We start from the raw sequence: 26,588 nt of genomic DNA on the forward strand, positions 1-26,588 counted from the left end.
ATCTTACTGTTTATATATTTTCTTAAATTATTACTATTACTTATGACAATTGACAACCTTGTTAAATGGTAACGGAAAAAAAACAGAATGTCAAATTTATCCTCAACTATTTCTCAAAATTTTAAAATAAAACCCAATTAATGAAAATTTTCAAGAACATAATAATAGATCGCTACTCTCTCTGTTTCCGTTTTTGCCTTCGTCTACATTTTTTGTATTCATCTTCGTCTCCGCCTCGATCTCCATCTTTGCCTTTGCCTCGTCTACATAATAGCAGATAGCAGACTCCCTTCTTTCCCACACTCCTCAATCGTCATCTCTGTTGTAGTGATCTTAAGAGAAACAGAAACTATCGTTGCAAATAAGAAAATTTAGATGGTCTGAAATTGGTTTGAAATGGATTTTACAGCTTTTTGCATGCAATGCAGAGGTCCTTTTAAAGCTCCAGCAACTTAGTCAACTTGAGGATGCAAGCCCGTTTGAAGTGTTTACACCCTCTTATTCAAAGACCAAATTCTTTAGGATGCAAGCCCGTTTCAATCCCTCCCGGACACTCACCCCATTTTTCGAAAGAGAAGAGGGAGGAGCGTCATCCATCGACGGCTCGATGCTTCCATCGCCAACGGCGGTCGCTGCAAATACCGAATGACGGAGGTCCGACGGAAGTCCGATGAAGGTCGGTTTGTTTGTTTAGCGTTAATGAACCCTAAATAAAGTGGAGGTCGGTGAATATTTTAGGGTATTGAGATCGTTGCAGAGGACTGAAATTGAGATCATTGCCATCATCTTCCCCACAAATCTCGTGAAGAGGAAAAATAGGAATTCTGCAAAGGAACTCATGCTTTGGATCTTGAACACGTCAGTGGAGATCCCACAATGTAAGATCAGAAAAAGGAAGAAGTAAAAATTCAACCATGGTCTCGAACTTTTCAACAATGGTGATGCCGAGGGCCGACCCTTCCGGTACAATCAGCCCCACTAGAAGAGCTCCGTGGGTGGGCATTATACCCATTGATGTTGCGCAATCCGACTACTCCTAACTGAAGGTGATCTGGCTCCCAATAGACGATGAACTCAGTGATCTGCAAAAAGTGAATCAGAGAACCCGGGGGTGCTTACCCGGCGAGGTCGCTCCGATGCTTAAGTCAATAATGGGTTGCGAGCTGATAGTAGCTTAGAAAGCAAGAGAGTTGGTGAGCAAAGATTACACGTACCTTTCACCCCCGGGGGGTGGAGCCTTTATATAGTGGAGTCCTCACGGGTTTTGCGGAGTGGTTTCGGGATCCTCATTACGATGAAGTCCGTTTCCACGTTAGCTGGGTATAACGCTGCCAGCTGGTAAGACTTATCACTTCTGCCCGAATCGGACGGGGGAGATAATGCTATCTGTTACGAGGTATGATCCCGTAAGGCATGGAATCTAGTGGCGAGATCTTTGGGGTTGCCATGCAGAGGTCGGTCAATATTACCCGAGTTAGTGCCCTTTGGATCCGTCCTGGTATGAATGCCAAAGTGCCTTGGAACCGAGGTGGTCTTGATGCGATCGTGCCCCAAGGTGAACTTGTCCCGAGGTGGTTCGGTTATCCGAGCTCGATCTGTTGTAGACTTGGTGCGTTGGAGTGAGTTGTCATCCTGTCAGTTAGGTCGTGTCCACGTGTCCCCCTATTACTAGGTCGGGCCAAATCACCCTACATCAATTGCCCCCCATTCCCCAAGCCAGGGATCCTGATCCTATGCGGGGAGTTCATGACGAGCCAAGTGGATTTGGTCTGAGGTCTGGGCAGCTAGCCAGATGAATCACGGGTCGGATTTGTTCGGCCACCCGGCTCAACCAGGAAAACCTAGGTCGCGTCTGGCCTACGCGCGGATGTCACACGATCTATAAACTCCGCGGACGTCAAAAAACGCTCTAAATCGATTTTATCCTCGAGGGTCGTGCAACCGGTTTTCCTAGGAGCCGTTGGATTGCTTCGATTTCGATCGTTAGTTCTCGGACATAGCGGCTATAAATAGGGGGTCTGTGACTCATTTTTCTTGCCACAAATTCTGTGATTGAGTTCTCCCGAGGTCGCGTCGGAGTCTTTCAGCTCGCTCTTCTCTTTGTTTTCCGAGGTCGTCCTTCTTTTCAATGAGTCTGTGTTTTCTTGTTCTTCCTTTGTTTTTTAATCATGTCTAGTTCTAGCGTAAATAGGCTTTTAGGTAGTTCTAGCGAGTTTGAGGGTGCCGTGGTGCAATCCGTGGCCCCTGCTGGGGAGGTCAGCTCGCCGCTGGGTGGCTCCCCTCTTCAGTCTTTAGAGGAAGCTTTTGCTCCTGAAGTTGAGCCATCTCGGCTCGGGGAGACCGAGGTTCAGGAAGAGGGTCCGTCCTCTAGAACGGAGGCCCTATCTTCTTCCTGGGTTCGGGATCCAGATGACTTTGGTCCTTCTACTCTAACTTCTGATAGGCTAATGTACCTAGTAGTTCTCTATCGTCTTCCCGATAGCTTGGTTTTTAGCCTTCCCTTAGGTCAATATCCTTGGGCTCATGATCACCATGAGCTCATGGTCTTTGAGGAGCAGCTCGCGTCCAGGCTGCGCTTCCCGCTTCACCCTTTTATTATAGAGGTAGTTAAGTTTTTTAACATTACCATCGACCAACTACACCCGAACTCTATTCGGAATATAATTGGTACTATCTCTTTGTTCCACACATACAACCGGCCTCTGTCCCTAGACACCTTCAGCTCGATCTGTGCGATCAAGTGAAATTCTGCCTATCTGCGTGGGGATGTCAGACAGAGTTTTTACATCTCACCTTGGCCTGGTTTCAAAATCCTGTTCTGCTGCTCGAACAAGGTTCCAGCCTGGAAGAGGAGGTATTTCATCGTCCGAAATCATGAGGGGTGGTCTTTTCCAACTCATTGGAGGGTGGCTATTAAGGATCCTGGGGTGAGCTTGGATGCAGAAACTAGGGCAGTCATCAACTCGTGGAGGGACCTCGGCCTCGAGATGAAAGATTTCTTGGCCAAGGAGAAGCTTGTGCGAGTTGGTCTGAGCCCTCCTGGTAGGTTTCCACCTTGGTTTCTTTTTACTTTAAGGTTCCTTTTAGTTCGTGGCTAACCTTTTGCTCTTGCAGTTACCATGTTGGAGGTCGATGCCGAGAACCTTCTCAAGAGCTCTCAGAGAGGAAAAAAGAGAAAGGCTTCAAAGAAGCTTTGCCGGGAGGCTGGTCCTTTAGCCCCTACCCCATCCGAAGTCCTGGCTGTGGAGCCGATCTCTGCCGAGCTCCTCTGGGAGGAGGTTCGTCCTCAACCCCCCGTAGTGGACCTGGATGACGACTAGGAGGAGGATGCTCAGCCTCATGAACTGGGGAGCACTTCTGTACCCGAGTAGGAAAGTGTCCAACCTCATGAGCCGGAGAGCGCTTCTGCGCTAGGGCCCAAGTCCCCCAAGGAAAGCATCATGACCCTTCGGCTCGGAATGCGCAAGAGCAGGGATGCCGTCTTTCCTGACGAGGTCGTGGAGTGGGCTGACATGCCTACAGCCCAGCTCGAAGGCCGAGCTGCCAGTTATTGCATGGTGGTAAGTATCTTTACATTTTGTTTCTTTGTTAATTTCAAATGTACTTACCTCGGTTTTATTTGCTAGGTGAATTCCGCCATTCATTCGTTGATGTGTCAGTCTGAGATCTGTCTGAAGCAGGCTCAGGATGCCGAGGAGAAGGCACGACAACTTCATCGCGAGCTGGACATAGCTCAGGGTGAGATACTTTGGGCCAAGAATGGAGCTCGTAGCCAGCAGGAGTTGATCTTGGCCATGACTGAGGAGAAGGAGAAGCAGTAGGAACTAATCTCTGCACTGACCGAGGAGAAAATGAAGCAATAGAAGCAGATCTCGACGTTGATCGAGGAGAAGGCAAAGCTTCAATGAGAGAACGAGAGTCTCGAAGCGATGATCCAGGAGTGGACTAAGATCTTCGAGACCGCTATCCAAGAGGCGCGAGCTGAAGAAAGAAGCCACGCTATCGAACGCTTCAAGGAATCCTCGGATTTTCACGATCTCCAGGTCGAGTATGGATTGAGCTCCTATCGTTCCAGATTCAAACTGTGTAGGTACTTAGTGCGGAAGAAGTTCCCCGACCTTGATCACAGAGTCATCACTATGTCAGGCCTTAACCCTGAGGTGGCAAAGGCGGCGAACGAAGAGCTCAGCTCATCAGAGGAGGAAAGTGATGATGAAGTCGAAGAGGTAGGCTCCTCGGGTCAAGAGGACTTGGGAGAGCACATGGAGACCGATCCGACTGGCAGTCCTCCTGAGTGATTTTTGCTTTTTTCTTCTTTCTGTGTTTTGGATGTATGCCCCGAGGCCACCGAGCTCAGGTTTCAACGAAATCTCTGTACTCATACTTTTCATTAATGAAATATAAACTTTTTTGAGCAGTCTTTGTGCAAAATACTCTAAGTGTGAGTGACTCCCGATCTGGGCGATGAATGTATAGGTTACCCAAATTGTCGAGCTACCGAGTTGGACAACAAGTAAGGATAGCCAAAGTAAAAATTTATCTAAGTGTTTGTTACCCCGATCTGTCAAGTGTTTGTTACCCCGAACTGTCTACTTGGACTATTAGTAGGGGCAACTTTACATAGTGAACGCCAAGGTGAGCGAGGTTGCAGGGTATATACCCAACCTGTCCGTGCATGGGCTACTCATTAAATGTCAGTTGTCCCTAACGGGCCCAACCTATTGATGTATGCTGAAGTGGACTAGACGTCGTAGGGCTCACACCCGAGCTGTCTACACTTTAGGCATTAGAAGTATTTTGCCTATGCCGAAGAGGCGAATAGGATTTATATGCCCATGCCAAGGAGGCGACTGGGACTTATATGCCCATGCCGAAGAGGCGACTGGGACTAGTTCGCCCAAGCCGAAGAGGCGTTTGGGACTTATATGATGCTAAGGTCTTTTTTCGGCTCGACACTTTTAGTCCTTAGACTTCTGGGAGTGACTCACAGTCCACTCGCTAGTTAGACGATCATAGGTTGTATCGCCTTAGATTGTTGATGTTCCACGCTTGAGGTACCTGTCTTCCTTCTAAAGTTTCGAGCTCGTACGTACCTTCCCCGAGTACCCGCTTTACTCGGTAGGAACCTTCCCAGTTTGGTCTGAGCTTACCAACACCGGGCTCAAGCACCATAACTTTCCGAAGGACCAGGTCTCTAACATGGAAGTGCCGCTTCTTGACCAAGGCGTTATAGTACCAAGCCACTCTTTGCTGGTAGGCTGCGGTCCAGATATATGCGTGGTCCTGTACTTCTTCTACCAGGTCGAGGTTGGTACGAAGCTCATCATCATTTGCCTCTTCGTCGTATGCCTCCAGACATAATGTAGGCACCTCGATCTCGGCTGGAATTACCACTTCCGTGCCATAGGTGAGGTTGAAGGGGGTTTCACATGTGGTAGTTTTCACGGTAGTTCGGTAGGCCCATAATACACTGGGCAACTCGTCTACCCATAGTCCTTTAGCTCGGGCTAAGTGGAATTAGCACTTCCATGCCTCTGTTCATGACTTCCGCCTGCCCGTTTGTTTGAAGGTGCGCCGCCGAAGTGAAATTCTGCTGTATCCCCATCTCAGCACACTAGTTCTGAAACTTGATATCTTCGAACTGCTTACCGTTGCCAGAGATAAGCACCCGAGGTAGCTCGAAGCGGCATACTGTACTCCTCCAAAAGAAGTTTTGTACACTTTGTGTTGTAATTGTCGCTAGGGGTTCCCGCCTCCACCCACTTTGTGAAGTAATCCACCGCTACCACCAAGAATCTCCTTTGTCCTGTCGTTGGCTGGAATGGTCCAAGGATATCGATTCCCCATTGTGCGAAGGGCCATGGGCAAGTGAGGTACTTCAGGTCGGCAGCAGGTTGGTGGTGGATGTTGGCGTGCCTTTGACATTTATCGCACTTCTTGACAAGCTCGAGTGTGTCTCCCTTCATCGTGGGCCAGTAGTACCCCTGTCGTAGCGCTTTCTAGGCGAGGGCCCTACCCCCCAGGTGTTCGCCACACAGGCCTTCATGAGTGTCACGGAGAACGAGCTCGACCTCTGAGGGTCGCAAACAACGCAAGTAGGGGAGCGGAGAATAGGCAGTCAATTACAACAAGGTTGCAATTCGATACAACTGTCCGTCTATCATGACATAATTGACTGCTTGTCGCTCTACCCTTTTGGCCGCATTGCAACCAGCAAGGAGGGTCCCGCAAAGCAGGTAGCTCGCGAGTGGGTCAATCCAGCTCGGCTCTGCTTGTACAAAAGGAGCGACCTCTTCTACCCCCCCGTGAATGTTGGGCCGAGACAGGTTCTCTATGTACACGGTCCTCATGGCGTTGTTGCTCGTGCTGGCTAACCGGGACAAGGTATCGGCCTCAGTGTTCTCGAACCTTGGAATCTACCTGATGAAATAGGATTGGAAGCCGCACAGAACTTCCCTGACCTTGGCTAGATAAGCAACCATGGTGGGGTCGCGAGCTTAGTATTTGCCAGTGACCTGGTTGACCACGAGCTGGAATTCGTTGCAGATGACGACATGCTTCGCTTGTACTTCGTTTGCTAGAGCGAGCCCGACTATTAGTGCTTTGTATTCTGCTTCGTTATTGAATGCTTCGAACTCGAACCGAAGTGCATACTCTAGCTTCACCCCGCTTTGGCCCGTACAGAATGATGCCGACTCCGCTTCCTTGCTGATTAGATGAGCCATCTACATGGAGGATCCAAGGCTCCTCGTCCTAGGTTAGCCTTGCTCTAATTGGGACTGGTGCCGCACTAGTTAAAGCTTCCTCTCTGTGCTCGAGCTCAATTAATTCAGGGACTGCGGTGCTGAAGGAGTATTTTGCAACGAAGTCGGCTAAGGCTTGGGCCTTAATCGCCATCTGAGGCTCGTACCGGATGTCGTACTCGTTGAGTTCGATGGTCCACTTCGTCAATCTGCCAGAGACCTCAGGCTTGAGTAAAATTTTTCTCAGAGGTTTGTTGGTGAGGACGACGACGATGTGGGCTTGGAAGTACGGTCGAAGCTTCCGAGCTGCGATGACCAGTGCGTACGCCAACTTCTCGATCTCTAGGTACCTTGTTTCTGTGTCCTACAAAACTTTACTAACATAGTAGATGGGTCGTTGAACCTGATCTACTTCCTTTATCAGTACCAAGCTGACCACCTCATCACTCGCGGAGAGGTACAACTTCAAAACATCTCCCTCCTCGGGTCAGGTCAGAACCGGGATACTAGTTAGGTATTTTTTGAACTCGTCGAAGGTGAGTTGGCACTCTTCGGTCCATTCAAAATCCTTACTTTTTTTAATTGCCTTGGAAAAAGGCAGGCAACGATCTGCCGACTTGGACATGATGCGGCTCAAAGCGGCTATACGACTGTTTAGCCTCTAAACCTCCTTCAATTTACGAGGTGGCCTTATATCTAGGATGGACTTTATTTTTTCAGGGTTGGCTTCGATGCCACGTTGGTTAACTATGTAACCCAGGTGACACCGAAGACACATTTGTTAGGGTTTAACTTCATGTTATATTTGCGCAAAATTTCAAAAACACTGTGCAAATCTTTTATTAAACAATTTGAAAATTGGGTTTTGAAAATCATGTCGTCTACATAACATTCGACCTTGTTGCCGATCAATGGCTCAAAAATTATGTTTACAAGTCTTTGGAAGGTTGTCCCGACATTTTTCAATCCAAAGGGCATGACCTTGTAACAGTACAGGCCTAGTTCAGTTATGAAAGCCGTTTTTTCATCGTCGGCAAGGTCCATCTTGATCTGATTATATCCTAAGTGCGCATCCAAGAAACTCAGCAACTCGTGCCCTGAGGTCGCATCCACTAGACAGTCGATCATAGGGAGTGGGAAATAGTCCTTTGGCCAAGCTCGATTTAGGTCGGTATAATCGTCGCACATGCGCCATTTACCGTTGGCCTTTTTTAACAGAACGAGTTAGCTACCCAGCTCGGGTAATGGACCTCCCTGATAAAATTGGCTGCGAGGAGCTTCCCGACCTCCTCGTCAACTATCCTTTAGCGCTCCGGGGCTAGGTTGCGTTTATTCTGTCTAACGGGCCTGACTACAGGATCAGTATTTAACTTGTGAGTTGTTATTTTTGCATCTATACCGGGCATCTCTGCTGCGGACCATGCGAATACATCTAAATTTTTAATTAAAAAGCTTACCAACTGAGAACAAAGAGGTTCCTCGACTGATGCACCGATCTGGAGAGTCCTAGCTGGATCTTCTGTCGAAACAGGTACATGGACTATCTCTTCTGTTGGTGTAGCTCGCTCCTCGGTGTACTCCGTAGGTCGCTTTAGCTCAAGGTCATCTGCTACCTTGGCTTTCCCTTTGAGGGCGGCGACGTAGCATTTGCGAAACTCGAGTTGGTTGCCTCGCGCTACCTCTACTCCGATGTCCGTGGGGAATTTCATAGCCAAATAATAGGTGGACACTACTACGCGAAGTCCATGGGTGATGGGCCGACCTATAATGGCATTGTACGGGGAGGGAGTCGTGACCACTAGGAAAGTATGCTCGAATCTTGCGATACTAGGCCACGTGCCGACCTCCACAGGTACTGAAATTCGCTCCAGAGGCCTGAATTCTTCTCCACTGAAGCCTACCAGAGGAGTGTTCATGGGCTTGATGTCGCTTTCTTGGAACTGGAGCTTGTCGAACGCGTCCTTGAACAGGATGTCTGCTAAATTGCCTGAATCAACTAGGACGTGCTTCACCTCGAAGTCATTCTTCTCTTTCTAGTTCATGAGCTGAAGTCTTCGCCGCTGCCGAGGTGCAGCCCGCGACAATAGACCTGCCAGTAATAGTGTGGATTACCCCGTGGATCGCTCTCTCTTCGGGCAGCTGCCTCTGCGGCTGCTCACTCTGCCTGATGCTGGACTCATGAGCATCTCTCCTTTGATTGCCATGAGAATTTCTGATATTAGGATCTCCTCTTAACTGAGGTGGCCACTTCACATACGAGGCGTCCTTGATCGCCATGAGAATTTCTCCTCGCTTCTCATTGAGGGGCGTGTAGTTCGTCCTTTCAACCGGAGGAGTTCGGGAATGCTGATCTGGCTTGTTCCCTCCCCTGGTTGGTTCGTCCTTTCTTTTTTTATTGTCCCCGTTGGTCGCGGTGTCGCTATCTCATTTTCTCTTCTCCGCCGGATTCTCACTTTTTTGGTTCATCTCTTCTTCTGTCCCGATGAACTGGTCAACGAGCTTGAGGAACTCGGTGACGTCCTTGGGCTTGTTGGCTACCACATGCCACTTAAACTCTCTGTGAGTGATGCCTCTCTTCACTGCCGTGAGCCTCACAGCAGAATCCAAGTCGGGGATCTGCAAGCACGTGTTGTTGAAGCATTTGATGTAGCTTCGAATCGACTCTCATTCCCTTTGGACTATGCTGAGGAGGCTTTCCTATGACCTCAAACACTTTTTAGTGGTGATGAAGTGTGAGGTGAACATTTGCACGAACTGCGCCCAACTCTTGATCATCTCGGGTGCGAGGTTCTTGTACCACATGCGAACCACTCCTTTGAAGGTTGTGGAGAAGGCAACGCACATGCAAGATTCATCAGCCCCAGCTAGGTGCATCTGGGACTGGAAGGAATCCACATGATCATTCGGGTCGAATGACCCGTCATACTTGTCCAGCAGAGGTACCTTGAAGTCCTTTGGCATCGGTGTAGCTAGGAGCTCGGAGGACAAGGGAGATGGAATAGAGAGGAGGGGAGCGGTCTTTGCGGTTCCCGAGCTTGCCTCTTCTTTGCCTTTAGGCTGTTCGGTCTAGCTTTGAACTGTAGTTCGACGAGCCTTACGACGCCGCTTCTACTGCTTCTTGACTGGCTCCGCATTAGTGTTGCTAGCCTCTGTGTTGTCAGGTACTGTTCTGGCATGGAGCTGCTCGGACTGTCGACGGTGGCTGCTGTGGAAAGAGGGGCCTTGTCTAGAGTCCACGGCCAGCACCCTGAACCGGTTTCTTGCAAGAGAACCTTCAAGCTGCGAAGGCCGAGGTGAGGCAGCTCTGGCGGGCTAAGTGTCTCCCGACCTATTCACTTGCTGCGAGGCAGGAGGAGTGACTTGTCTTTCCCTCCTACCGCGGGACGAGACCTAGCTCCCAAGAGGATTCTGGATCTGGGAGGTCTCTCCCCGGTGAGGAGGGTGATTGTTTTGACGGCGAGACTTGTTCTGATGTGTCGCCGGATGCCGAGGTGGAATTGGTTGTGGATTTTGCTGCAGCGGTGGGAACTGCTGTTGATATTGTTGCTGGTAGACGTGATGCAGGACCTGCTAGAAGTGTTGCATTTGGGCTTGAATAGCCCACATGCAGTGTACCAGGTCGTCGAGCTGATTCTGTCCGACTCCAGGGGAACCACAGTTGGTTCAGCAAATGTCGCACCCACTACAGGAGGAAGTGGGGCGTTCACGGGTGTCGTTCCTTGAGGCGCAGTAAACATTGGGATCCCACCCATAGAGAGCGGTATGGTGAACTGACCGATGCACACAGTCGGGATCTGAGGCTGCCAACCGGGGACGTTCATTTCAACATTCTGTCCGGCGTTACTGGAGGAAGCCATGGATGCTTTTTGAGGAAATAGACTTCTTGTATCGATTTCCCATAGACGGTGCCAAATGATGTTGCGCAATCCGGTTGCTCCTAGATGGAGGTGATCTGGCTCCCAGTAGACGACGGGCTCAGTGATCTGCAAAAAGTGAATCAGAGAACCCGGGGGTGCTTACCCAACAAGGTCGCTCCGATGCTTAAGTGAGTAATGGGTTGCGAGCTGATAGTAGCTTAGAAAGCAAGAGAGCTGGTGAGCAAAGATTACATGTACCTTTCACCCCTGGGGGGTGGAGCCTTTATATAGTGGAGTCCTCGCGGGTTTTGCGGAGTGGTTTCGGGATCCTCGTTACGATGAGGTCCGTTTTCATGTTAGCTTGGGATAACGCTGCCAGATGGTAAGACTTATCACTTCCGCCCGAATCGGACGGGGGAGATAATGCTATTTATTACGAGGCGTGATCCCGTAAGGCGTGGAATCTGGTGGCGAGATCTTTGGGGTTGTCATGCAGATGTTGGTCAATATTACCCAAGCTAGTGCCCTTTGGATCCGTCCTAGTACGAATGCTGAAGTGCCTTGGGACCGAGGTGGTCATGATGCGATCGTGCCTCGAGGTGAACTTGTCCCGAGGTGGTTCGGTTATCCGAGCTCGATCCATTGCAGACTTGGTGCATCGGAGTGAGCTGTCATCCTGTCAGTTAGGTCGTGTTCACGTGTCCCCCTATTACTAGGTCGGGCCAAATCACCCTACATCACCCACCATGTCGCAGAGGAATACTAGGACGAGCACCCCCACCAGCAGAGTTACCATGTATAATACACCACCACATCGCCCACAATTGTGTTGGACATGGCAAGCTTGCCCAACTCAGAGGTCAGGAGATTGAACTCATTCATGGTGTAAGCCAGATTGGGCAAGGGGTGCTGGATATCAACATTAATATAGAGAAAAGAAAGTGTTCAGGGCGTAGCTCCGAGAAGAGTTTCTTCATTTTGAGGTTGACGAACATCATGATTTCGAAAGTAATCAGGAAGCATGAGAAGCCAATTTTCAATGCCTTCACACTCGGCCTTATGATCGAATTCGTGTCCATCTTGACACCAGCCAAGAAGAAGTAGATTGATGCCAGTGACGATAATATATTCATCAGCATCTTCTCTTCTAGATAGGGCGAGTGTTGAGAGGGATTGAGTTAAGTTAAAATCAGGGATACAAATATAACTTCGCATAGGGGTAAAATGGGAATTTGACCTCCGTCTATATTTAATGGTTAAGGATATATTTATTCAATTGTTGGAAACAGTAAGGAGGTACTTAATTAATTTTTAAATAGTAAAGGTAAGTTAGTCAAGTAATTAAACCATAAGAGTAGTTTAAGAAATTTACTCTTATTTATATGGAAGAAATATAGTTAAAATATCATAGTTTTTAAAACCGACCCGATGACCGAACCAGTCAGGGGTCTGGTTACCGGGTCGAACGGTCTGAACGCTCGGCCCGTTTTGACAGAAAAATAAAAAATAAAAAACAGTCAAAACCGTTCAAACGATTAATTGCCCAGTTCAGCGATTTATTGACTAAAATCTACGGTTTTGGGGGAAATCCGATTTTTGGGAAAAACGAAACCAATCAGGTGATCGGTTCTCGATTTTCTGGTCGGACCATCCGGTCCAATACGGTATTGAAAACCATGTAAAATATTATAAACAATGCACTGATTTGACGAAGTGTTAAATTTTAAAAGGATTTTTGGCGAAGGGTAAAAATTAGATATCTAATTAGACTTCTGGATGGCACTCCTTTTTATTTCAGGACTACATATCCTGGGTTTAATCAGGATCAGGATTCTGCGTTCACGAAATCTACCTCAGGCCTGGTGGTGCCGACGCCTCCAATTGCAAAGCTGAGGTGACGAGCAGCATCTTTGACCGTGGCCGTGAGATGCGTTCTGTTACTTTGCAAATGCATCATACGAACAATAAGGTTATACAACAGAATCTTCTAGCAGCTTGGGGCAAAGGAGATACCACGTTCTAGCAGCATAACAACATTTTTTATCCCCCCAATTAACTTCAAGGATATATATATATATAAAGGGGTGTGCTGGAATACATGAGTGGGTCACAGCCATGGCATTCCTCAAGATTTCACCACCTGTAATTGAGTTTTCAAATATTTGTCTGTTGCTTTCGATCCACACAGACCAAAAAATTGCAGCAGGGGTCATAGTCCACGCAACCTTGCCTTTTCTATTCGGACCACTAATGTGCCAACCAGTCCAAGACAAAAAAGTCACCTTGGAAGGCATTTGAGGTGATTAAACCACACCGCTCGGGACAGAAGATGGAGGGAGGCTCAAATGTCTTGCAGTCAACAGCATCGGCTCTCATCTGTTGACATTTAAGGACGAATAAGAGCTCCACTAGGGTGATTTCCCAATCTTGGAGATGCCTTCCAAACATTACTGGCCCCAAGGTCGTCGAAATGGGCAACCACCTCATCCAAGTTAGCTGCTAGGGCAAATAAACTTGAAAAGATTATCGAAAGTGGCCTATCTTCACACCATGGATCAAGCTCAAATCTCATGTATTTTTTTTTTCCAAAAAATCTTCAAAAGGAGGGATAGACACGAGGGACATCCATCTAATCTTTGCACATAGAAAGGGGTCTTTCATATCATGGGACAAGGATCACTTCCCTTATGGGCATAACACCAAGTCCAACAGATAAGGAAATTTGAAAATCCTGTTCCTCCCAACTAAGGTGCTGTTAGAGGTAATGAACCCTATATCAGCCCATCAGTTGCAGGTATTCCATGTATATGATATGTACCAAATGAAACTAATTACTAAAGTTCTGCAATCAACCAACAAAGACGCGCCTTTGCAATCAAAGGGCATACTCTGTTTATGCCTGCCCATCTTTATAATGTCAAGTTAAAGATAAACTGAAGACTGAACCAAGAGGATGACTATCTTGAATAAGCATAGAGGATACTTATGTCCTCTAAATATGCTGACAAGAGTGGTATTAAAACTTTTCAGGTGATTCTTCTTGGAGGATGGTTGGAGGACCAATATCGAATTTGAGAGAAAGATGAGCCATATATAGTCAGCGTTATCATTCATCAAGAATTTAACTACGAACAAAATGTATATGGGATACACATGTTGCAATAATATCAGGTGGTAGGCTGGTAGCTTGACAGTTGCTGTGGGCTTCTTCACCTTCCAGAATGACAATGCTGTAACAAATCTTTGAAGTTTGACCAGGCACTTCATTATGCAGGCCCTCTCTTACAGATGGTTCTTCCACCCTCAAGTCTATATCTAAGCCAACAACGAATCATAGTCCAAAAGAGAACAGAAAGATTGTAAAAACTGCAATTTGAACGATTTCTTCCTTTCAACTTAATTGGCTTGAAAGGGTAGTTTTCTCCCTTGGAGAAGCGTATTGCCATATCCTCTTCATCAACTTCCTTGAGCTCCCTGCGGAGTACAAACCATGGAATATCAAGGGGTAGAGTAAGATTGCCAACTGAGAAGAGATAGTATAGCAAATTTAAAGATCATTAACACTCAATTAATCAAGAAACCAACATAATTTTCTAGTAATTGAGAAATGTCGGTGCACAATGATAAGCGACTAGTTGGTGAATGTTTGAGAAACAACTCAAGCAAAGCCTGAACGTCCAAGGAAAAATAACAGAGCAGATGGACTGTCTTGATTCCAGGCACAGTTTTGAAGCATCTGGTGCCAAATGGTAACTGTTCTCTTGATAGAAATAAAGAGGAAATAGAAAAGAAGAAGAGAAAGTAGGAGAGAAGAGAGAAGAGAGAAGAGAGAAGAGAAGAGAGGAAGAGAAACAGAAATTGAAGAGACAAAAATCTGGGCTGGCGGCACCAGCTTTCTATTATATAGTAGGGTGACACACTAAACAAATAATAAAGAGTAAAAATAGCACAGTACCCCTGCAGCCCATAATACATTAAATATGTTTAGTTTTAACAGTAACAAAAGAAAAAAGAGACCATAGCTTTGCAGACAGACTAGTCCACTTAAATAACAGAAATGAAGCACGTCCTTATCTTAATAATGCCATTTCCATCAGGCCCCTCACGGTTGCCCAGTCAAGTGGAAGTTCAAAATGGTCCAGTAGCTTAACGACAAACCAATTGACCTTGGTAGAAGCAGGAGGGTTGGAGGGGGTGGGTGACTATCCTGAAGGAAAGGATAAAGAAAGACATGCATATAGGAAAAAAAAACCTATACGAAAATATGACGTAACCATCATTTAACTACAAATCATCCTGAAATGATTCAAGGCTTCAACAACTGGGCCACTGTGGCATTGAAAACCCTAAACATAAAAAATTAATATAACGAGTTCTTATGGAAATATTTCCAATTTGAGGCATACAATTTCCGAAGACTGTCCTCCCAATTCTGGAAAATGTTATCTACCTAACGGTTTCATGAACAAACCGATATTTATAAAAGATTAAAAGCAAAGTATAAATTGCATCTGAAACTTAAATTCAAGCACATGGATAAATAGTCTAATAGAAATAATTTTAGCTATCCAATATAGACCTAATTTTAGCTTGCTTTAGCCAAAATAGCTACTCTAAGACTCAAACATGTGTTATCAACTTATCATGCTTGTTAGCCCAACATTTTATAATTGCAAGTTGCACCAAGTAAAGGCCCCTACAATAAGCTAACCAGAAAAAGAAGAGGCATCTTATCTCATCCATAGAAAACCGTGATGATACATCTATCAGCAAAATCTGAGCAATGGAACAAGTTTTGGCAATAATAGTTTGTATACTATTCAACAGGCAATTTTATTGATAAATTGTAAAACTTACACTGAAAATTTGATGGAGAAAAGATGTACTTGATGCCCACCAGACAATTAAACCAACTATTTCAGATCACTCAGAACTTCGAAGTTTTGACCACTACAAGCTTGAACTAGTTGATGAAGATAGAGATTGTCTCCTTTTTTTGATTGAATCAGTGGATCTCTTGATAGGAGCCTTGTAATTCTTTTTTGTATACTCATCATTGTCAGATGAGGAAGAGTCATCAGATGAGCTAGGAGATGTTTTTCTATGCTTCCTTTTCCTCCTTGCCCTTTCTTTGTGACTTTTATGATGCCTCTTATGATCCTTCCTATCACATTTTCTCAATTTCCACTTGTTTCGCTCTTCTTTTCTGTCATAGTCATCTTCTTCAGATTCATCGTTCTGATGCCTTTTATGGTGCTTGCCATGATTTCTTCTCTCCCTGGACCTTGATTGCTGTTTAGATCCTTTGGGATGTCGGCTTGCATCTGGACTCCTTAAAACATGCTTGGTGACTACATTACCAGATGCTAGTGTATGGGATTTTATATCATATTCTTGCTCTTGACTAAGCTCCCCAAGCCTCTTGCAATGCTGGAACCTATCATCCACATTTTTATCATCTTCTGGTAAAGGAAAAATAGCACATTCACCAGGATTATCCGGGTATTCAAATAAGTCTACATCATGGCTGGAGTGGTCCCCTTGTCTTTTGGGATTGTTGTTATCATTTTCATCATTCTCCACAAATGTTGCATGATCTGAATAAGTTCCCTGATCATGTTTAAACTTTTTCCTGTCATCTTTCTTTTCTTCCACACGGTTTCCAGAAGCATCATTTTCTTTTTCCTTGACAGAGTATCGCTTCTTGTCCTGATGATAAAGAGGAGAATATTCTGGAGATGGAGAAGGCCTGTTTACACAAAAAAGCTCCATATGTCCCTTCTCATGTACCCCTTTCATCAAATCGTGCTGCTTTATTTCATTGCTTTGAGTACTGCCATCATCAAATCTGCTGCTAACAATTCTATCTTCTTTGCACAAGTTGTGATCCAACTTACTAGTTGGATATACTGTATTATGATTAGACCTTGGTTGAGCAGAATCTGCTAAATCTCGTTCATCAGTGGCACCAGAGGCTCTTTGAACTGACTCTCCATCAGATCTGGATGAATGTAAATCATTCTCATTGACAGAGGCATACTTACCAGAGATAGCTTTCTTAAATCTGGGTTCTATAACGTTTCTTTCACCAGAATTGTTAGTGGAAATGGACCTTGATCTTGATGAAGAATTAGAACATTCATTCCTTGTTAACTGAACATTCAAAGGTGTACATTCCTTTTTCTGCTGCTTCAAATCTGGTTTAGGTGCACTATTAGTTTCACTGTCGCTAGCATCACGATCACCCCTACTGTGATTTGCCAAAGGACTAGTGGTGTCATGACTTGGACTGTTTCCTGAAAATGACAAACTTATGCTGGCTGTTGGCCTTCTTAGACTGGTAACCCTTGCACCCTGAGGACTCAGGCTGGTGCTACTGCTCTTAATGGGACTTCTAGAAATACCATGCCTGCTTGAAACTCTTGAAGACATCTTTCGTCCAGACCTGGGGGATGGAGATCTAATATGCCTCCGCCTAGGAGAAGAGGAGTCATCATGGCGGCGCCTTATAGAGCGTAATATAGACATAGACCTTCTCCTGTTCCTGCTTCTACTCCTGTGGTAATATAAGTAATCTCTTCCTCCACGTGAACGGTCTGAACCCCTTCTGTAATATGATCTAGGATAGTCCCTGTCATGATGGTAGTAATAAGTGGAATGTCTATGATTTCTGTATCTGCTGCGACCTTTTGGTGAATATTCTTCTTGTTCCATGCAGATACTCTGTTTCCTTGGAGGAGATACAGATTTTGACTTTGAAGACCTCGGAGATTGGGACCGAGAACCGGATTTTGATTCAAAATGTTCCCTGTGCAGCAGGGAAATTTATATATTAACATTGTATTGGGACAAGAAAACTAATATGTTAAGTTTGAAAAACTATGACAGCAAAATGTGTTAACTTCTACCTCATGTCCCCCCCCCCCCCCCAATTTACCTGTTTTTATCAACATAACAATTAGGGTTTAACCATCATTAACACTACCTGTCACATCTAAGTGAGGACCAACTTTGACCATATATAATAGAAATATACAGAAATTTATTATTATTTTATCAATATGAAAATTACACAAGATCATGAATCGGAAGCTCTCTCAAGTCATTTTTGGATATGCCTTACAACTCCATGATAAAAATTAGAAAAAAGTACAAAATCTTCAAAGGCACACCTTCACATGTATAAATACATTTCAAAACTCAAATGTCCAAACTGTTGGATATGGCTTTAAACAGAACGGATTGGTGAAACGGGATTCATGCAGCCGACCCAATATAGTTGGGATAAGGCATGGATGACGACAGCGACGATGATGATGATGAAATATTCAAGTTGTTGCAGTCTTTTCATCATAAGGTGAATTGAAATAAATAGTAGACCTTTGTTAGACAGTTGTATGCCCTTAGCTTCAATCAGAAATATGTACATTATGAATTTATTGTAAATGAATAAAGTACACATTTGATTCATGTTCCTGTAGTATGTTTCTGTGTAATACCCTTTAAATTGGACACTTAATGAGACTTGTGTTAGTTTAGAATGTTCACAGCCATTGGGTAAGTCTGGGGAGATTTATCCTGCCAAGGCTGACACTGGTGTGCTGCCAACTGTTGGGGTGGCTTGTCTCAGCTACCAGGGTGAGACCCGAAGCACATGCAGTGTAGAATTAATAGAACCTTTGAACCGGACCAGATTTCCAGTATTGCCCTGGACCTTGGAGATAGATGGGCAAAACTGGAAAGTTACACCTGACCCCTAGACTCTATTATGATACTACACTAGGTGTCAGATTGGGCTATCTTTGATGTGCCAATCAGTGAGATCCTTAGCGGGGGTCAAAACCTGGGTATGTTGGGACAATCCGAGAATTCATCTGAGTGGGTGATCATAGTGACAGGATCAGCCCCTTTGTCGGACAAAGGTAATGATCAGGGATGCACTCTCTCTGATGGAAACCAAGATTGCCGGCAACCAATTTCAATTGTTGAGATTTTGTTTTGCAAAATATATTTATATAAAGATATATGTGTTATGGTTTCAAAATGATTTGCAAAAAGTTTTAATTCCCGGGATCCATGTAAGCAGAGAGTGCAACACTGTTCCTTGTAGTCGAGGGAGAGGTCCTCCTTTGTCGGGCAGTGTTTGATCATTATGGGCTGAGAGGTTAAGTGTAAGACCATTGAGGATAATACCTGATGGGCTAATCTTGCATCTGCCCACAGTCCCTGAGTGTTACAAGGTGGCTTGGCCTAGGGACCACTTAGGGTAAGTGTTGGGCCCATAGAGCCCATAAGACGGGTTTCAGGGGGTGCATTGTCCATAACAGTGTATTCGGCCAGGCCTTGTAACAAAGGCTGGGCTGAACCCATGTGGCTAATGTGTAGATCAATGCTTGAGTCCCACGCCATACAAGGAAGCCCAACTAGGCAGCAGTTTGGAAGGCCAAGTGAGTACATAACCTTAAATGGGCCTTGAGCCCATTTCGAACTGGGCTGATTTGATCAGTCAATTAAAAGGGGGCGAATTCTGAGATGGATCAGCTGATAGGATTGGGCCTAGACCCTATCCACTTAGAGAGTCCAAGATCTAAATAAGATTTAGATCTGGAAGCCTCCTGATTAGATTAGGAGATGGTTGATCTGATCTGCAGATAAGATAAGGGTTCTCCCTTATCACTTAAAGGGACTTCTAATCCAAATATAATTTGGATCAGCAGCTCCTAATAGGATTAGGAGCTGATCCCTTTTAAATCTATAAAAGGATGAGGGGGCGGTAGCCTTTAGACATGTAACCTAAGATTCTTGTCTTCAGAGTTGAAATCACAGAAGAGAGATTTTTGCAACCTCTGCAAAATCTCTCTTGTCGCCTCCTTCCTGCTGCCGCCATACCTTCAGTTCGATCTCCAGTTCTTGGGAGAAATCAAGATCTGATCTTGATACCAATCTTTTGGGAAAAGATTGATTGGAGCTGTACTCACCAGCCATCCAGTTGATTCTTGCAAAGGGTCAAGTTCTTTTGAAGAACATTGCTGATTCTGCTCCATCCTGCACTGCGCCATTTTCAGTGGGAGCAGTCTTTGGATCATTCCTTGGGCGTGAACACCTCCATTGAGAGATACTAATTCTCCGTATCTGGTTTGGTTCATGATTCAAGATTGATCATTGAAAAATATTTTTTAAAATAGGGAATTCGATTCCCTGCAAAGATGGGAGAAATTTTTGAAATTCGCCCAGTCCATTCCGCAAGACTTGGGCGTCCATGTGATGGATATCCCATCCCTTCAACCTTAGTGAAAGTTTCAGGAGTACTCCTGATTAGACTCCTGCTTGTACTTCATTTTTCTTTTCATGTTGTAAAATTTGTGACCATAAACGTATGAAATTGGTAAAAAAATGAACCCAAAAAAGTGAAGTACCATAGGTCTTCAGGCATTATTTCAGAGGCTAGAAATCTGGCATCTGAAGCAAAGACCTTTTTTTGAAGATAATAAAAAAGAAAATTTATTAAAAGAGAAAGAGATTACAAGATAGGTGATAAGGTATACCCACAAGAAAGAAAAAAGAAAAACAACTCCCAAATCCACCACCCTCCTCTAGACTTTTTTGCTGCTCTCTCTCCAAAACCCAAAGCACAAAAAGTGAAGACCTCATTCAACTGGGGATAGAAACCACCAATTTCTCAGCACATAGCTTAGCTAGAGAAGTGAGAACAATATTGTATATGGCATATCTCCCAAACAGAAAAAAAAGTATATTTAATAGATGCTTATGGTTTTCAGATCTACATTTGCTTCTTTTTGTAATGCAGTCAGTTTTTCTTGAAAGGTTAAATCAGCCTTCCATTTTGATCTGGTTACTGATCAAAAAATAAAAATAGAGAACCCAATATGAGTCCTACTGACATATATTAATAAAAGGATTACTGTGTTTTTATAGAGAGTGGAAATTGAAAAACCATAAGTCATGAAGGGCAGTATCTGTAGACAATTGATTTTTTTTTTTTTGAAAAAAGGGTAAAGTATGATTGTATTAATATAAGGTCCCGTATACAATGAGAAGCTGTACAAAATGAAGGACCTCAAAAAAAGGGTAAAGTATGATTATAGACAACTGAATTTTACAAAGCCTATCTGAACTATTTAGACACAACTACTCAAAAACTGTATTTCCCCATTCTTTTCTTTCCCTTTTATCCATTCCACCATCAGCAAATCATTTATAAAAAGCCTTCAAATGTTAGAGATTTAGTTAAAAATTTAAAATTAGCAAGTTAAGGGTATCAACTATTGAGAATAATAGTAAACAAGACTTAGAATCATGGTAACATAGTATAAACATATCAAAAGGATATATTTACCTGTATCCATGTCCTGGATAACAGGAAATAGAGGGTCATCAACCTCATCATAATCTTGGAGAAGAAGAATCCATCCCCCACTCATGATTACATTGTTCATTTACTTTGGGCTTATGGTCAACATTTGCACTGTTATACAAGAAAACTGGTTGCTTCCCAAGGACATCTCAATGCTGATACCCTCTTCACCTACGAGGGGTTTAAGTTGATCAGGAACCATTTATTGAAAGTTCTTGCCTTTTGTGTTGTGCTGGTGTGTTTAGAAGGAAAATAACTCTCAAATCTTTGAAGAAAATGGATCAATTGACAATTATCAGCATCCTCATTGGAAAGATTGAAAGAATGCTGGTTTGTTGGACCTTTGACAGTGAGAAAGTTTGAAGGCTTCTCTATTATCGTTTCAAGTGCCCATGGGAGGATATCTTGTTTAACTCTTTCTTTTAATGTATAGAGCATATACATTACCAATGTAGAGAATGTCTCTATTTAACTTTCCCCTTTAGGATGTAGTTATATAATCTTATACCATTTATCATACAATTGCAAACGTGGAAGCACGAAGATAAAACACAAAAAAAAACCAACAATTTCCATATTCTTTAACTGACGGAAATTTCATAATTTTTGGGTAATTTGGATATTAGTATTTTTTTGAGTTCTTCAAATTTATCTTGTTGGTGTCTTAGGAATAAAGTTCTTCCAATCTTCTTGAAATTTACTATTCTTAAGTGAAAATGAAGTTACTATTTATAGTAACTTTTGGACTTCATAGTAATTCATATTTACCATCTATAGTAATTTCTTTGTTGCTACATATAGTAAAATTGTGACTTACTAATTTTAGTAATTTTTTGTTTCTTACATTAAGTTAGTTCTAGTAAAATTAGTAGAGAAGCTAGAGCTATAAAGATGCCCTAGTTTGAATAGGAAGTTTCTATTGAAGTCTAATTGTCTAAATACAAGTAGGAAGTTGCTGTTTAAGTGTCTTACTGGTCTATAAAAGAGCGCTTACAGGTCTTGTAAAGAGTAAAGACAATATTTTATTCTGTTTTGTTTTCTAATTTCTTCTGCAAAGATCTGAATAAAAAGTTCTGTCTGTTTCTACCATTGCCAGTAGTTATAATAGGATTTATTCTTGCTTCATCTTCTATTTTCTCTTAGTTGCTACTTGCTTGTTGATACTAGTTGCTGAAGCCACAAGTATATTGAACTTTGTAACTTGGAAAACTTACATTGAACTGTATTTAGTAGATTTTCTTTGATGCTGTATGTGGGTGATGCTTTGTCACCTGCTAGGAGGTATGCTACTTTCTTTTATTTTACCATAAAAAAAAAAAAAAAACTTGTGGCTGAAGCCTACTGTTGCATGCTTTAGCCAAACAGGGGGTTTCCAGGGAAGACCTTTTTTGTGCTACTTTGTAAACTATTAGTAATCTGGAATTTGTACTTAACTAGCCCAGAGAGGTTGCAACTCATGCCTCTACTCGGGGACTTTGTACTATTGTCTATTGCTCATTAATAAACTTATTTCAATCATCAAAAAAAAAAAAAAGCCTACTGTTGCATGTGGGAAGTTTTCTACTTTAATTTATCAAGAAAAAAATTCCTCATAATTCTTTAGAAGCTGCCTACCCTCAGTTTTGAACAGGACTCCTTACTAGAGCAGTATTTTTACCATTGCAGTCACCAATGATGGTATCTACACTTGATTCTTCATTTTGGGATGATATCCACAGAATTAAAAAAAATGGAACTCATAAAAATGTGGAGAGGTATCTTACATTCTCTTTGGAAGTGGGGGAAATATTATAGCATTCTTGAAGAAACATATAGATGAGCAGCAAAAAATGGAAGAAGAAACAGAAAAAACTGTTTCGGTCAAGCAGGCTATTTGAGTGTCACCTGATCTCATTTCAGGAGTAAACTTGTATTACCTTTTTCTGCTTTCAACTTCTATTGCATTTACAGACAGTGAAATTCCTAGGTTATCTAGATCTCCATCTCTACTAACAAGCATCCCCCCCAGGGTTAAAAAATGTATTAGCAAGTAGTAGTTCAATAATGTAACCACCATTAATACAGTAGATCACAGCTAATGTCCAGTAACAGTACTCGTGTATTTTTATTCTAAATCTTCCCTCTCTAACAAGGTCAGAAAATTCATGCTTATATGGGTAAGGATGATTCTCAACTTCTGATACTTTCACAAGTTTCTAGGGAACTAAATATGATGTATGATGCTACCAAAACGTTCCATCATAATATGAGATAGATAACACTTATCAGGCTAGCAATGGTGATGGAAGCCGGTTTTTCATGAATACTAAGATCAGCCAACAGCTTGGCAGATCCTCTAGCCAAGCAAGGGGTGAGCAGGACTCAATTATTTTGGGAACAAATGTAATGTAAATAGCACTTGGAGGGGGAAGGCAAACTCTGTAATTCTCTTGGGGATGTTTGGCATGCTTTATATCATTTTTTTAATCATAAGATCTAATGAAGTTCACAGTTATCATTTTTTTAATCATAGCACTTGGAGAATGTTCTACCAATGTATAGTCGTTTACCAGTATTTCATAAGCTTTATGATGCCAAGAATTTGATAGCACACTGTTTTTTTTTTTGGATAAATGGATAGCACACTGTTGACATTCTTGCGAATCCTTGATAGAGAGAAACTACCAATTTAAGTTCTGGTTTTATATATCCTTCACATAGAAATCACCACTACTGACTTTCTGGCTTTTCCAATAAAAAGAATATCCAACATAAAATGCAGAGCCATTGATATGTTCATAACAGGTCTTAGTGTCAGTACAAAATGAAGAGCCAGATGTTGCAAACATAATAATAATAACAATACATGGTAAAAATGGAACCAAGCCATGTAATGAGAACTCAGGGATGAAAAATGTTGGCATATGTGAGGGAAATGCCTTGTTAAGGGCAAGCATATGTAACACTGAACTGGCATCCAATGGACATCAAATACAGGATTATTGTATCCGAAACTATATTGCCTACTGATTTTTTTTACAAATATTACCTTTTGGGGGAATCGACTTTTTCTTTCGGGGTATCATTAGTTTCACCTGTCAAAAGCTTGCTAATCTCAGCGGCACGAGCTGCTGCCTGTTCAGCAGCTGCTTTGATGCTCATTGCATGTGCAACAGCCTGTTGCTTTGCTGCTAGTTGCCGATTCAGTAGTGACTGCTGAAAGTAGTACTGCTGCAAAGCTATAGCATAATTGACACCGGGAACACCAACTCCAGGAAATGGGGGAGTTGTCATGCTGACTCCCGACAAAGATTGGCTCGACATGTTCATTGATTGAGAAACGGGCTTTGTTGTGGAATCATGCGTATCACTAGTCATTGTTAATGCCAATTATCTGAGACGCATCTGCAATTTTGTGTTTTCTTTTCAACCCCTTTAGCTGTAATTCACCATGAAATAAAATATAGAGGCAAACACAAAAAGAATGAGAAAACCAATGTAAAATCAAGTAAAGTTATGCTAGCATCAGCTAAATTCCTAAAAGTATTTAGAGATAAACAAAAATGAAGCACATGGAGAATAATAATAATGGCTGCATTTTTCCGTGAAATGGACATAACATTTTTCCAACTGAAGTATTAACAGTGAAAACCTAGCTTTCCACCCTTTCTAATTTGATTTGGTATAAATGGCAATTGACAATGAAAACAAAGTTTCCATCGTAAGATGAGAAAAAATATAGCTCAAATTTTTCAGCCTGAAAATTCTTCCACCGTTTTACATCGATAATTTGCACTATTACATTCTTCCAAAATCCAAACAACCAGACCCTAAAGGCAACGGGAACTTATAAAAAGGAATTCCATGTCAAGTAGATATAATATCCAATCAAAGAATACATGAAGAGACCAATAAAAGCGAAAAAGAAAAAGAGATGTTGCAATTGAAACGGAAAAAAAAAAGTCTCAATCTAGGATATATTCATTTAATCCACTCGTGAGCAAAGGTTTGATTCAGTGAACTTCTCTGAATTCTATGAGAAAAAATGGCAAATTTCGTTACAAATTCTGGTTAATTTTATGTTAGAAAAGTTAAAAAACAAATAAACAAACACACGAGAACACGAGTAGAAAGGGTATGAATAGAACCTCAGTTGCTTCAGTTCAGAGCTCCGAACGAGGCGGTAAAGTCGTAAGGTAGGATAGCGTGGAAAATTATAGAAATAGACGTCCGATGGCCGATGCCAGCTGTGGACCTGTGGTCATCTCGGAATACCTATCTTACCCTTCTGTTTTCATTTAATGACAATACTGCTACATTACCTTTTTCTCCATTTGCCGGTTCGCGGTTGCCACTATACGTCATTGCTCGCATCATTTCATCGTTGGTGAAGAATTTCTCGTCTTCTCGATATTATTGTCAAGAAAGACGTGAAATCTGTAAACTGGTTAGTCTTGTTTATAGAACAGATCTAATCGGATTTGATGGTGCGAGATCTGATTACAAATACTTGGAGGGTGATTTGAACTCCAATTGGATGGCGAGTTGGATTAATCTGTAAAACAGTGGATCAGATAACTCGGGGTAGTTAATCTGGTGAGGTCACTTCGATGATTAAGTTAGTACTTATGCTATAAATGTGAACTGAATGCTTGAGAGCTTAAGTGCTAGTGAGTAAAGTAATCACGCGTACATTTGCATTGAGGTTTCATGTTTTTATATACTGGAATATTCGTGGGCTTTACGAAAGAGCTCCGGGATCTCCGGGCTATGGAGATAAGGTTTGTTTCATTTTTGAAGGAGAGTAGTGTGTTGATAAGGTTTATCGTCTTCTTCCAGTTCAGGCGGAGTCGGACGAGTTCTTATCGTGATCTCGGGAAATTCGGGATTTGTTGGCTCATCATGATCTCGAGAGATTCAGGATCCATTGGGAGAGGCCTTTGGAGTCGGTTATGTAGTGTTTCGGCTCATTAGCTCCGAGTTGGAACTTCGATTCTTTAGTCCCGAATTGGATTGAAATTTCGATTCTTTAGTCCCGAACTAGATTGGGTGTCGAGGTGCCTCTACACCGAGGTGGGTTTTGGGCCGAGGTGGTTGAATGCCCGAACTCCGAATGTTAAGAATTGAGCTTGCCTGGCTGAGTTGCCATCCTTCGATCAGACTGCGCCTACGTGTCCCCTTCTTGCTAGGTTACGCCAAATCACCCCTCATCAATTGCCCCCCACTCCTCGTGCCAGGGGTCATAACCTAATGCGGGGAGCTCATGAAGAGTCTAGGTGGATTTGGCGCGAGGTCTAGTCAAATTGGAAGGCGAACCATTGGTCGGGCCTGCTCAACCATCTGGCTCAACCACGAAATGACCCAGGTCGCGTCTCGGGTACGCGCAAACGTCACACTATTTATAGATTGCGCGGACGCCAAAACACGCGTTAAACCGATTTCAACCTCGGGGGACGTGCAACCGATTTCCTTAGGAGTCGTAGGATCATGTTGATCTTGACCGTTGATTCCCGGATGCACTGGCCATAAATAGGGGCCAAAGGGGTTCATTTTCCTCGCCACAAGTCCGCAAATCAGCAATCTTTGAGGTCGCGCCCAAGTCTTCTAGTTCGATATCAGCCTTTTCTGGGTTTG

The 26,588-nt window shown here is 43.3% G+C and overlaps 1 protein-coding gene across 2 annotated transcripts; it reads right to left on the minus strand.

Annotated features, from left to right (window-relative positions):
• Positions 1 to 13,685: 13,685 nt before the first annotated feature.
• Positions 13,686 to 25,219, minus strand: LOC104610520 (uncharacterized). 2 transcript variants are annotated; one of them, XM_010277180.2, is made up of 4 exons: positions 25,103 to 25,219; positions 24,004 to 24,393; positions 15,458 to 17,408; positions 13,686 to 14,074 (listed from the first exon to the last, which is right to left on the minus strand). In XM_010277180.2, exons 2-3 carry the CDS (start codon positions 24,330 to 24,332, stop codon positions 15,551 to 15,553), a joined length of 2,187 nt encoding a protein of 728 aa, XP_010275482.1. In that variant the 5' UTR covers positions 24,333 to 24,393; positions 25,103 to 25,219; the 3' UTR covers positions 13,686 to 14,074; positions 15,458 to 15,550. The 2 variants fall into 2 exon arrangements, with proteins under 2 accessions (XP_010275482.1, XP_088752003.1); XM_088895877.1 differs by lacking the exon at positions 25,103 to 25,219 and adding an exon at positions 20,958 to 21,146 and having other exon boundaries at positions 24,004 to 24,129.
• Between the last annotated feature and the right edge of the window lie 1,369 nt (positions 25,220 to 26,588).

This window comes from Nelumbo nucifera, chromosome 1 (assembly GCF_055504915.1).
Source record: "Nelumbo nucifera cultivar China Antique chromosome 1, China Antique-T2T, whole genome shotgun sequence".
Lineage (NCBI taxonomy): Eukaryota > Viridiplantae > Streptophyta > Magnoliopsida > Proteales > Nelumbonaceae > Nelumbo > Nelumbo nucifera.